Source organism: Phoenix dactylifera, chromosome 3, assembly GCF_051530095.1.
Source record: "Phoenix dactylifera cultivar Ajwa chromosome 3, Ajwa_hap1_PhDact_Kaust_v1.1, whole genome shotgun sequence".
Taxonomy (NCBI): Eukaryota; Viridiplantae; Streptophyta; class Magnoliopsida; order Arecales; family Arecaceae; genus Phoenix; species Phoenix dactylifera.
The window spans coordinates 38,559,787-38,573,586 of record NC_143192.1 but is presented as its reverse complement, the minus strand read 5'-3'; the positions used below and the strand labels follow the sequence as shown (position 1 = coordinate 38,573,586).

Below are 13,800 nucleotides of genomic sequence, written 5' to 3'. Positions count from 1 at the left end.
AAGCCACAAAATAAGGGAAGAGCATCATAGTAGAAGTGACAGAAGACCATTTGGAACCAAAATGCCCTTATCAACCCCTAGCATCACTCAGTTACAAATAATACTAGAATATAATACATGACATTGTTTGTATTAAACAGAGAACCTTTTAAGCACAACTTAAAATGGAAATCAGTACATACAGGAATAAGCAAAAGGCTTGTACACTTGGAAAATTCAATAAGCTCTCCAATGATGAAAGGTCCTTGTTTGCTGCAGTTCTTTAGTTTTTGAATGTGAGTTAATGGATTTTCTGGTCTTTCTTCTCTTCTCTCTCCTAAAGAGCAACGGATTATGGATTTCTATGGTTTCTATAAGATTAGGTAATTAGGATGCAGCAAGGTTCGCAATACCTATACTTACCACCCTGTGCTGGGTGTATCATACCATACTGATACTGGAGCAAGACTTGATATGGGTGGCTTACCGAATCTCGGTATGCCAAACCAACCCCTATATCGGATGTACCGATACTATACCAGCATTGTAGTGGGATGGGTTTCTGATCGAGATTGTGAACCTTGGGCTATAGAGACTACCTCCATATTTGATTAGAATATTTTATCCATGTATTTTTCTAGAGCTGACATGAATTGTATCTAAACCTATTCTCATAGGTTTAATCTGCAGGAGTGACCCCGTGTTCAGCAGCTCTGTAAATAACATTTCTTTTTCTGAACTTTGTCTAATCCTTGGCTTTTTAAACCAACTTTACTCTTTATCCACCACTACTAACTCATTTTTGTCCTCTGCCTTCCTTCTAAATACCCTAGTTGGCTCCTTTCTGTGAAATGCCCTACATCAAATAGAGATTCCTTACTGGAGCTGCTTGCTTGTTGTCTATTGCAAGCTGCATTTTCTTGACTTTGGACTCTTTTTGTTTAGGAGAGCCAAGAGGTGCATGAGGCAAGCAGTAAAAATGCAAATGCATGTGGAGGAGAATAGAGGATACTAAACAGAATTCATGAGAGCCCTAGGAGACTATAATTAAAGCAACATATTGGATAGTTTCCAACTCACCAAGCTGCACTATATAAGATTATTACATTTTTTAATAGTCTGTATGACCCACCTATTGCTGATAAATAAACAGTCAACAAGGGATTTTTCATAGTAATTTTTAACCAAGTGATGCTCTTTAGCATTGGCAAAAAGATAAGATGACTTTCTAACCCTATATTTATATTTCTAGTTCTATATCGTGGGAACCTATCTTTTATGGTTCTTTGGTTTTGAAATGCATTAATGAATTTTCTGTCTGTTTGCTATCCTTCTTTCTCCTAGAATGCAGTAGATTTCCTTGCTTGCTGAAGGATTAGGTCATTAGCTATACAAGTAGCCCCTACCTTCAATTGTGAACTCGATCGGAATATTTTACTCATTTATTGCCTCAAATCTGATCTTGAATTAAATCTAACCTTGATACTTGTCATGAATACTATCATATCTGAAAAAAAGCAGACAATGTTATATTATTTAGAATGCTGGGAAATAAAGAGTGTGTAAGAATATTAGAGGGTATAAAAATGAGACTGTCCTGATCATGGCTCTAGTATATCTTGGAAGGAGATGCTTAGAATAAAGAATAACGAATGCTTAATAGTTTGGAGTTGCATTAGCAGACATCAAAAGGACAGATACTGTAAAGAAAGTGTAAAGGAACTCACCTGCCATTCTTTTTTGATACAAAGGATTATAAGACTACGCTGACTTTATATTTAGCAGCAAACACAATTGCTTAAAAAACTGATAGGATATGTTTTACATGATGAAAATCACAAAGTAATATTAAGATGTTTAAAGCCAAAACTTCCTCAACTTCCAAGCATAAGTCCACTTTTCTAACCGAGATGTCATGAATCGGGAAAAAACTTCAGAAAATTCAAGGGAAGCAGGTAATGTACCAGCTCTAGAGAAACTCTCATGCAGCTGCTGTGGCTCCTTCAGCAGTGTAGAGAAAAACAAGCTCCAGTTAGTACAGCAGCTTCATACGGTAACATAAAATTTTTCCATCAAAATCTGTATGATGGAATAAGAGACTTTTCAAGCTGTCATTTTTCATTATATCGCATAATACAAAAGGAAAAAAAGGAAGGAATAATGAAGAAAAATGGAATGCAAAGAAGAACAAAATCCCTTGTTACCGGTCAAGAGAGGAACTGGAATCTTTCCTTGGATGGAGCAGGCATAAGCCCCCTGATTGTTATAAACCCTAATGCCAAGCCTATAGTCCCTATTTTTCAATAACCAAAATAGTAAATTTGAGGATTTGGGTACTTGGAGCATTACCCCCAATTTTTCATCAGCCTCCTCCATATCATATGAAATCTTTGAGAAGCCGTAGGAACAACTTATCAGAAGACCAGTAAAAAAAAATCAAAGAAACCTTCAAGAAAATTAAAATCTCGAAAAAAACAGAAATTGGAAAAAAGAAGAAGGGGAAGAGGAAAAGGAGGCTCAGATTCACAATTTACATTCCATAAACTCTCTGCAGCTAAACCAAAACGGGCGCAAACGGTTGCCTGCAGAAAGGTAGCAGGCCATCCAAGATCGCCATCCCGTTAGACATACCCATCTTTCGCACAGCAATGCAGCAAAACCCTCGCCGAGGAATCATTACAGCCTCTTCATATAAACCTCAAAAAGAATTGCCGCTTTCCAAATTCGCAAAACATAGAAGAAGAAGAGCAGGAGAGAAGAAAGAGAGAGAGAGAGAGAGAGAGAGAAAGAAAGCACATCAGCATGGCCATTACCCAAGAAGAAGAAGAAAGAGAAGACCATCTAATCTTGGTAAAGAAAGCTAGCGAAAACTAGGGTTCGAAGGCTCAGAGGGATTCTTGAATCGACCGGAAGTTATCACCTTTTCTCGTCCTTCTGTAGCCTCTCCATCTAGCAGTGGCCGCAGATCGGTTGCCTGCGGAATAACAGACCTTCCATAGCTGCCTCGCCAGTGGCTGGAGAAGAAGGCATGCAAAGAAGAAGATAAGAAGAATAATAAACCCTGACGACTCACCCATCATCATCGCTTCCACGTATATACACAGAAGAAGAGGAGGAGGAGGAGAAGGAGGGAGGGAGAGAGAGGAGGTGCTAGGAGAGTAACCTCCTCTCCCGAGGAGAAAGCCAGCTAGGAGATGGGAACCGAGAACCTCAGAAGAAAGGGTAAGAGAGAAGAAGAAGAGCAAAAAAAGGGTGCCGCTTTCCGCATTCGTAAAACAGAGAACAAGAAGAAGAGCAAGAGAGAATAAAGCAAGAAAGAGAGAGAGAGAGAGAGAGAGAAAGCACAACGGCATGGCCATTACCCACCTGAAACAAGAACAACAAGAAGAAAAAGAAAGAGAAGACCATGTAATCCTGATAAAGAAAAGGAACGAGAACTAGTGATCGGAGGCTCAGAGGGATTCTTGAATCGGAAGTTATCACCTTTTCTTCTCCTTGGGCCGCCTCTCCATCTAGCAAGGACTGCAGATCGGTTGCCTGCGAACCACAGACCTTCCAGAGCCGCCTCGCCGATCGCTAGAGAAGAAGAGGCGAAGAAGAATAATAACCCTTGCGACTCACCCACCATCATCGCCTCAATATATATATACACACACACACACAGAGAGACAAGGAGAAGGCGGACGGGGGAGGGAGAGAGAGAGAGAGGTGGTAGAAGAGTAACAGAGAACCCTCCATGGATGATTGCCTAATCCCTCGAGGAGAAATTGACCTCCAGTAAGAACAGATGACCCATGACTTCTAAGGCGATCTACAAGCCAAATTTCATACCACACTATTTTTTATCTATATGACTGATTAGACAAGCCACCTTCTTTCCAACTCAAACCAGCGGTCCTCTCTCTCTCTCTCTCTCTCTCTCTCTCTGGGCCCAAGAGATTCTGAAGCAGAGCACAGCTATGTGGAGCTCCTGTCATCTTCTTCTTCTTCTTCTGGCACAAGAACATATCTGAGATAGCTCCCATTCATTAAAGAAACCATCTTGGGTCTGCTTCTCTGGCTTTCTTGCTGCTATACCTGTCCCGAGTTAAACCAAAAGCTTGAGAGCTCGGCGTTTGGGTTTCCTTCTGTTTTGCTCTGTCGTTTGAAGCCAAATCGATAGCTCATTCTCTTCTCCAACTTCTCTTCCAAACCTCGTCGACAGGATGATCACAGCTGCCGATCTCTACCACGTCCTCACGACGGTAGTCCCGCTCTACGTCGCCATGATCCTGGCCTATGGCTCTGTCAAATGGTGGAGGATATTCAGCCCCGACCAGTGCTCCGGCATCAACTGCTTCGTCGCGCTCTTCACCGTCCCCCTCCTCTCATTCCACTTCATCTCCACCAACAACCCATACGCCATGAACTACCGCTTCATCGCTGGTCACGGGTCGACCCGACTCGGAGGAGGCGCTCGGAAGAGGCGGCGCTCGGAATGGCGATAGGGACTCGGGAGAAGAAAACTCTGGCGCTGTGATTCCAATTTATAACGCTCCATTTCGGGTTCGGCTCTTCAGTTCGGGTCGGAATCGGGTCCAGAGTCAGTAAATTCGAAATAAATCCAAAAAAAATAATGGGCCAGGTAGGATCGAATCCAGATTTCGTAAAATCAGATCCGACCTAAAAAATGGCTTAGGTCTAATTGTAGAACCCAATCCAAAAAATAGTTTGGATCCAATTTTAAAACTCGATTCAGGCTTGCAGATTTTAAAATTTAAATTTGGTTGGGACTACAGAGTCGAATCGGATCGATCTGAGCCGATCCATTTGCAGCCTTAGCTTGGAGAGAACCCGTTCTCCGATCTCTCGAAGGGGGATGACTCTTTATATAGCGCGCCTGCCTGTGTCCCTTTATAAAATATTTGAGCCATTATATTGAAGCCAGGGCTTGCTTACGTCTTAACCAAGGTATTTATTTTTCACTTCTTGGTTTGTACAGAAGGTGGGACAACATGTTTGTATTGTAATTAATATTTAATCAAAAATTTTACTATGAGATTTATTTATTAATGGAACAGATGGGATGATGATATTCTTTGTCCCATATTGAGTACGTCATGATTAAAAAAAAGCCATTGGCAGCAGAATTTTGCTATTTAATAACTACATTTCTAAAATGCATGTATTTGGTAAACAAACTACCTACCAAGTTAGAATTATTTGAAATGCCCAAAAAATTAATATGTTTGAAATTTATAATTTATCTAATCAATAATATAATTAAAATTAAATTGAATTACAAAAGGTTTAGTTAAGGCATGTGGCTTTTATTCCTTTCACCTAAAGATGAATGTAGAAACAACAATTTCAACTCATAACAAATTTGAGAATAGGATCAAAATACAAGAATCAAACTGTCTAATATCTACAAGATAACTTTGCATCTATTTTTAATAAAATATGAATATGTTGTATGAATATGATATCGACAATAAATCTTATGGAATCCATTTGATATACTAATATATTTTATCATATCTAATATAACAGATATAAAGTGCTCTTCTCAGTTCTACCAAATTCAAAAGTTTTTGCTGTGCAAATGCCTCGGAAGAATTGGAATTAGGCTTACCCGCAAAACATGTTCTAGATTAAATTAGTCGGAGTAACAAAATGTGATTGTTAAAGCATGAGTTTTCCAAGCTATGAAGTTCCAATGATTGTTATCTATTTCTCATTGAAAAATCTTCCTAAGTATCCATGGAAAGAATGAAATTTGATTGGTTGCTAATTTGTGTTAATCCATCTATAGGGAAAATCAAAAAGTGAAATTTAGGAAGAACTTTGTTGCTTAAAATGACTATATTTATCTATGAGAACAATGTGTTATAGGGTTGTTCATGTGTGTTGATCTTATGGAATGAAATTAAAATGAGCATTCTGACAAAAAGGCAAATATTCTTATGGAAAGTTGGAGTGGGAAATTATAGGATCTGAATTAACAAACTATTTTGGACACAATAGCATGAATGGAGGAGCAAAAATAGGAACATATAAAGGGAATTCATGGCGGGCCCTGAAACGCATTAATAGCAACATTTAATTAGGTTTGAAACCATTGTAGTTCCATATCTCATATAGAGAACGCAAATCATTTGCAGATCTCAATATGGAAAAAAATAAAGTGGCCCAAAATATAATTGAAGTGTTAGTCAAGGACTTTGTTTTCATTTCACACGTTTCTTGGACAATGTCAAGCCTACTTCAAACTTTATTAAGACAGATGATGCTAGAAGCCATGCGGAGTGCTACTTACTGTCTTAATGGAACTTAAGTGCACATTGGCTAGATAATGATCTCCTTTTATTATCGAAATAAACTTGGAGCAGTTTCGGAAATTAAAGATTCTTAGCACAAAAAAGAGTCAAAAAATCTTAATTTTCCACTTCAAAGGACTACAAAGTCAAGATGAAAAAACAAAGAGTGAATGTAATTAAATAACTAGCCAAGGACTTGTTACGAGTTTCACATTTCACCAAGATTCTTAGATCCTATGATATTCATCATCCGAGTGAGTGTCTGAGACTAAAATGCATCGAGATTTTAAGATACATCGAGATTTTAATCTATCTCTGCCGATATGTCAGAAAGTTTCGGGGAAGCCCAAATTCTCGGAGATCTAACTTGGGATCGAGTTATTAAATGACAACCAAAATAAAAGGTAACTTAGGATTATCAACTAGTTTTAAACATTACTTTTGAGTTTCATTAATTAAACAATTTATTTAATAAAACTTATAGAAAATATAATTATATATACATTGGCTATATCGTATTGGTGGGACTCTAATATTGATGCAAAATGAGATATTGGTAGAAAAAAAAATCTTGCATTTCACATATTCTCCAGGATAACTAACAAATTTCGCTTGACTACAAAGTATTCATGACAAGACACTATCAAGGTATTAAACTCTCTAGTATTAAAGTGAGTGCCCACCTAAAATTTTCCAATATGACATTAGTAGCAGTTTAACATGCATTGTTGGCCATTATAATGGAAAATAAGTGCACAATAATGGCAATATTCAGATAGAACAGCCCTAACAATTACAGATCTTTTATTTCACGTCACTTAGGCATCGCAAGCAACATATGGTGGCCTAAAAATAATAAAATTATCAGAGAGGGACTTCGCTTAAATTTTAGACTCACAACTTTCGTGTGCTGAATGCGCGCGTGACCCGGACTCCATCACACATGATTCTCACGGTTCCCCAATCCCTACTAGGGCGTCCTTTCCTTGGTCCCAAAACGCGTTTCCCCACGCCCAAATTTTAAAACCGCCGTCCTGCTCTCCTCCTATAAATAGGACACCCCCTCGTCTCGTCCGTCTTCCAAACTCGTTGAGAGAGGGAGAGGGGCTTTCGCTTCTCCTTTCTCTACTTCTCCCGACTGAGAGCTTCTTTCAACCCCGGTTCACTCCCATGGAAGGGAGCACTCGGAATCCTTCCAGGGTGGAGGGCTCCGCCCGCGCGGACGCTCGCCCCGCCGACTGGAGGTCCGACCTCAACGCCGAGTCGCGGCAGAGGGTCGTCGGCAAGATGTGAGCGAAACCTCCTGTCTCTTCCTTTGGTTTCGATATTTATCTTTCGATTTATTTGTTTCCCTGCTAGGGATTTATGATGGATGGTTTAATGTTGATCTCGAAATCTTTTTTGCCCCTCCCTTCTTCTTTCCATAATTCGGTCCTTGATTCCTTTTATTTGTGGTTTGTCTTCCTGTTTCTAATTTTTTTTTTGATTGATTAGTAGCGCCCTTATGAATGAAATTGTGACATTGATTCTGTTGTGGTTTTGGTGAGGGTGGTCTGGGATAATATGGTTTATTTTTCGAGGGGTGGGCAGATAGTGTTGAAGTAGAGCATGGACATGGAAAAAAACGAAAAAAAAAGAAGAAGACCCATTAGGGCTTTTCAGCGAAAGGCGAAGACTTGTTTTTCGCCATCTTTGTGTTTGCTTCCAGTATTCTTAAACCCTTGTCAATGGGAGGTGGTGACACACAACGACCAATCCTGAAAGACCACTCTTTCGTCTAAGGATGCCTAACCGCCACACCGATCATTTGGAGGGGGGGGGGTGGGACACTGCGAGGTGGGTAGTTTATCTGGGGCGGATGCCTCCTAAAGAGTAACGGAGGTGTGCGAAGGTAGGCTCAAGCGTTGATTCTGCTAGTCAACGAAAAGCAAATACAATACAAGTACGAAAGGAGCTAACCAACCAAGCTCGGAAATAGGGAAAGACTACCTAAAGACTCCTCCGCTTGTACGCTGCAGGTGCTTTCCTTTTTTTTTTGCAGCGGGATTTCGGGTGAGGTACGGTGTCCGGTTCATTCAACCTATTCTTTGTTGGTGCTTGCTCCGATTCTATAAAACCGAGACTCCGAGACCTACGAACCCGCCTCGGTGCGGGAGCCGCTCGCACTTTGTTCAAAAACTTAACGGCAACGCTCATGGCAAAGTGGATGGTTCTGAAAATCAACCACGAGATCAATTTGACCTCTCCCTTTTCCCTTTGTTATGAGAAGTTGTTTTGTGCTGTTTATGATAACAGCTGCATGTATAGGTTCATCAAATGCATAAAATGTCAGTAGAAAAATTAAAGAAGGATAAGGGATGTGAAAGACCCTATTTAAGCTATATGAAAGACCCTATTTTAGAACCCTGTGGACAAGGTTATACTCTTGAAGGGATCCATGTTAGGATTCTAGAGTAAATTCTGTATTACTTCTGTTTATTTAATAATCCTTTTCAAGAAGCACAAAGGCAAATCTTCTTTGAAAAACTTGCTTTGTCATATACAGGGGGAAAGCCAAGATTTTGCCTCGGGGAAGGAGGCAAGGTTAGATTGTCAGTTCCTGCCATGTCTACTAATAATAATGCTTTGACACATCTATTTTAGTATTCATATGATATTCAAATCATGATGATTTAGGCCCAATTCCATAGTGCAGTATTAAAAAAATCATGGATTTAAGAAGAACAAGTAAGTTTATAGATGCTAGAAAAAGAATTGAATTTGCGATGATTTGGAGTAAAATCTTACCATATTTATATAAAGTATTTTTTCAAATTGTGAAATTTTAATGATCATATTATTTATTTTTTAATGTGATAAAGTACAAACAAAGCTTTGTCTATTTGCTAACAGATTACATCATTAATCAACAGCAAAGCAAAATCTATTTAAAGTGCTCTCTCTAAGATTATGATCCTAATCGAAGCAAACATTCTTCACAATCAAACAATTATTATTAGACACCAGTACATGGAAGAAGAGAAGAATTAAGCTCTGTTTGGAAGTGCAGGCATAGGATGTTCTAGGATAAGTTCTCCATTTAGCTGAAGATAAGGGAATGGATAGTGATTGGAGAGAAGAAAATCAATGAGGAAGAGCCCTTCCTTGGTCTTCGGAGATTGTAATCCAGAAAATATAGAATACCGGATTCCATTTAAAAGGCGGTTTCCACTGTCATAATTTTTCTTAAGTTTTGTAATCTTAACTTTCCATATTAGAAAAGATTCTTCCCTCCCATGAAATAATTAATACTTAATGGTAACCTTGTAGAGGAACAATCCATGGATTATTTATTGAAGCATCCAAAGAGCCCTTAAACAAATAATCATAAAAGAACGATACATTTGATGAAAATAAATAACTGAGCAAGAAAAAAAACAGTCATTGGTTATGACCAAATAAGTTTAAGGAATAAATGAAACATTATACTTCTTGCGAGGAGATCATCTTGGCCACTGACTGGGCATGAAAATAAGAAAGCCAAATAGGATCGTCTTTTAGTACCAATTCCGGCTCAACAACATTGAAGCAGTCAAGGGAAAGGCCTCTTCCTCACCCTCACTGCCTTCCCACTTGGGATAGATTTCGTTTTCTGCTCTCTCGTGCCATTTGAACTTCTGTCTTGTCTAGCTTTAAACAATTTTTTTTTAAAAATTAGTTGATATAGAGATAGACATTTATACAGAGAGGAGCTAAAAGAGGGCAATTGGTTTGGATGGAGTTGTGGAGATGTGAAATACTGGCAAAGATATCTTTTTCTTCCTTTATTTGATTACAGAGAAAAAAGAGGGTATGGATTAATATATTATAGACTACAAAGTTTTTAGGAGGGTTCGATGGAGATTTATTGCATGGTTTTTCTAATTAAAATTAATTATGACATAAGGATGAGAGAAGATAGAGTAACTAGGAGGGGCCAATTTTCTCATGGTAGTGGGATAACAAATTTTCACCAATTTTATGAGTGGAGTGGGGCCAACACCAATATTTGCACTTGTACTTACCATAAGGGAATCAAAAGGAACCCCAAAATTTTGGGGTGCCATGCCCCTCTCCCACCATGTCCCATGGCTCTACTCCTATCTACATGCTGGACATTTGGAGACCACATGCTGCTAAGGTTAAAATTTCTACCTATATTGCACTTTCTTCTTGAAAGGTGCTATATCCATTTATGTTGTTACATGTTGATGTGTACACTTAAGTGCATGTTTATACAACGCAATTCATAAGTCCACCATCTTGTGTAGCCACTACTATAGATGGTCAGTTCTATCTTATAGAGGATATGGAATTTTGATTTACAAATTGGTTATGATAATGACAAACAAACATCATTCTGTATTAGGCAAGATGTTAAAAGTCTAGATAAGTTTTAGCCAATGACCTTCCCATAATATGTCTATTATAAGAGCTTTCCGGAGTACCATTATTATGCATACAACTATTCGAATAGGTAAATTAGTGTGAAAATGGTTGTATCTTTCCCTGTAATTTTTATCACACATGTTGTGATTGTTTGTATTTTTATATGTTTAAAATAGTAGATGAAATGGGCACTGTATCAACATCGTAGGTTAATTGAAGAGAATATATCATATGCTAACATCTCCTACAAAACTATTGTGTTTATGTAAACGTGCTGGCTGGTATGGATACCTCATCGATTTTTCTTACTCGCTCCATCAATGATTATATTTTATTGGCTTGTTAATTAAATCAAGTCTTTAAGATATTACTTCATGATGATCTCATGAGTATGACATTCTTGTTATGACCTATCAAATGTCTCACATACCTCTATACGTTAGAAGCAACAAATGCTTAGGTTGCTGTTGCTAAGATATTACTGAACCATCTTATATACAACTTGGAAAATTTTTTGATGTGGTTTCAAGCTGGAGAAACATGACTTATTTATGGCTTTTTGACTAACAACCACCTAGAGGGCGGGTATTGGTGCAATGGTAAGGTTGCTGCACTATGACTTGGGTGTCATGGGTTCAAAACATGGAAATAGCCTCTCAGCACATAGGGCTAAGGTTACATGCATCTGAACCTCCCCAAATTCCACAGTGGTGGGAGCCTTGTGGTTGAGGACCTTCTTTTAAATTTTGACTGATAACCACCTATTAAGCTTTTCCATGACCTGTAAAGCAACCTAATAAGTTTTATTGCATGATCTTTTCACTAGAGTGATCTTGATATCCTAGATTGTATGCCTAAAACTTGCTTGATATCTGATATCATCATGCCATCCATGATTTAGATGCTAGTCTGGTAGTTACATGAAGTACTTCTTAGTTATGCCATGCAATTTTACTTGGACATTTGTGGTTGCCATGGATATATATGTGTAAGAATATGTCACATGTCTGCAAGCTGAAAGATATGGATATATATATGTGGTTGCCATGGATATATATAACTGTAGCCTGGGAGGGTATCTCTTATGCGAAGCGTGTACCTGGTGCCGATTGTGTGTGCCTCAAGGGAGACTCATCCACGGTGATTGATTGGGTACGGAGAGCGGATAGATATGGGGATGGTCACCCGTGGATCCGCGAGACCCGCAGACTGGTCTAGGAGTGGGGATCCTTTCAGGCAGCATATGTGTTTCAGGAGGCGAACAGAGCAGCAGACTGAGTTGCCTCATTTGGCTAGCTGTACCCACATTAGAGCCATATGAAATGTCGTTGTTACCAAAAAAAAAAATATTTGTCCACCTAGCTAAAAATAACCACACCTCTTGTTGTGTTCTTGTTGCCCAAGGTGACAAGCCAAGAGGGGGGGTGAATTGGTTTCTTTTAAATTTAACTATCTTACTTAAGTCAAATTAATGGTTAGTGAGCTAAAACAAATCACAATACAAACAACACAAAGTATAGTGGTTCGGTGCTCTCCTTAGCACCTACGTCCACTCCCCAAGCGACCCCTTGGGAATTCACTATAATCCCGTGGATTACAGTTGTATTGTTTTCCGGGCTCACAATCCAAAAACCTTTACACTTTGGTTTTCCGGGTTCACCAAAAACCTATGTTGGTTTTACGGGCTCACCAACGAACCTTTGTTGGTTTTACGGGCTCACCAACGAACCTTTACAATTGGTTTTCCGGGTTCACCAATCAACCTATTCCGTTGGTTTTGCGGGCTAACCAACCAACCTTTACAAGTAGTTTAATAAATAAAGAAAGAAGATTTAAACTCCTAAATGAGCAAATGAAACAATATAAACTACAAAGAAGAGTTAAGAAGGTATTTATTGCTTGAAGTGATTTGTCTCTTCTTTGTCAAAGATGCTTCACTATTCAAGGGAGGATGGAGCTCTTGATGACTCTTTGAATCTGCTCAACCCCTTTCTTTGATTCTTGAATGAAGCACTTGGATGAAGAAGATTAGGGCACTTTCTCTTTCTTGTGTACTCTTTGATATTCTTTGGAAAAAGTGTTCTATCTGATGAATAGTGCCACTTTAAATAGCTTCCTACATCCATTGGACAAGCCCCAATGGTTAGAATTCAAAAACTAGCCGTTACTGACTTTTAGAAGGACAAAAAGTACATCTGCAGAACTAGCCGTTATGCTTTAGCCCGTGTTTGGGTCGGCTCAACCTGTCCTTGGGTCGACCCAACTTTCACTTGGGTCGACTCAAACATTCCTTGGGTCGACCCTCTCAGAAACACAGAAACTTTATAATTCAGCCTTCCTTCACTTGGGTCGACCCAACCTTTCTTTGGGTCGACTCAAAGTTCATTTGGGTCGACTCAACTTCTTCTTGGGTCGACCCTAACAGGGTTTCCAGAGAATTTTTTCTGTCTTCTTTTCTGTCTTGCCTTTGGGTCGACCCTCTCAGGGTTTGGGTCGACCCTCTCAGGGTTTGGGTCGACTCAACTACTTCTTGGGTCGACCCTCTCAGTAAATCCAGAGAACCATTTTCTGTCTAGTTTTGAGGATCTTGATGTTTGGGTCGACTCATGCTTTCCTTGGGTCGACCCAACTCACTGTTCATCTTTGCCATTTTTGCAGAAGTGTGCCAAACGTTTTCTTGATGTGCCGGGGTCGACCCAATCATCCTTTGGGTCGACTCAATCCACACTTTGCTGCATCTCAAGGTTAGATTCATTCAAATGAACAATGAAATATATCTATATCAATTTATACAAAATATACTGAGAGTAATAGACTTATAAATGAAGTATCGATTTAGCTTATAACATACTCTAGATAATTGCTTGTTAATCATCAAAATAACACTATCATCCTCAATCTCCCCCTTTTTGATGATTACAAAATAAAGAGTATGAGCCTATTGATACTTATCTTAAATTCAGTTTTTGAAAGGGCTTAATTTGCTGAATTTCAGCTTTTCATATATAAGAGTGAATTCTCCCCCTATATCATTTAAATGTTGCCAATTTGACTTTTTGAATTAGTCCCCCTTTCATTTATAATTCATTAAAGATGAAACTCCAAAAATTTGAGA

The 13,800-nt window shown here is 38.8% G+C and overlaps 1 protein-coding gene across 7 annotated transcripts in view; it reads left to right on the top strand.

The window, feature by feature from the left end:
- The first annotated feature begins 7,259 nt into the window (after positions 1-7,259).
- Positions 7,260-13,800, top strand: part of LOC120109906 (mediator of RNA polymerase II transcription subunit 15a-like) — a 117,794-nt gene continuing 111,253 nt past the window's right edge. For 2 of the 7 annotated variants that reach the window (XM_089929629.1, XM_088718309.2), the window contains exon 1: positions 7,261-7,567. In XM_089929629.1, coding sequence (XP_089785755.1) covers positions 7,449-7,567 — 119 coding nt within the window. In that variant the 5' untranslated portion in view covers positions 7,261-7,448. Of the gene's footprint in view, positions 7,568-13,800 lie in introns of all 7 variants that reach the window. The other 5 variants (XM_088718305.2, XM_088718307.2, XR_015976304.2 and 2 more) reach the window with 4 other exon arrangements.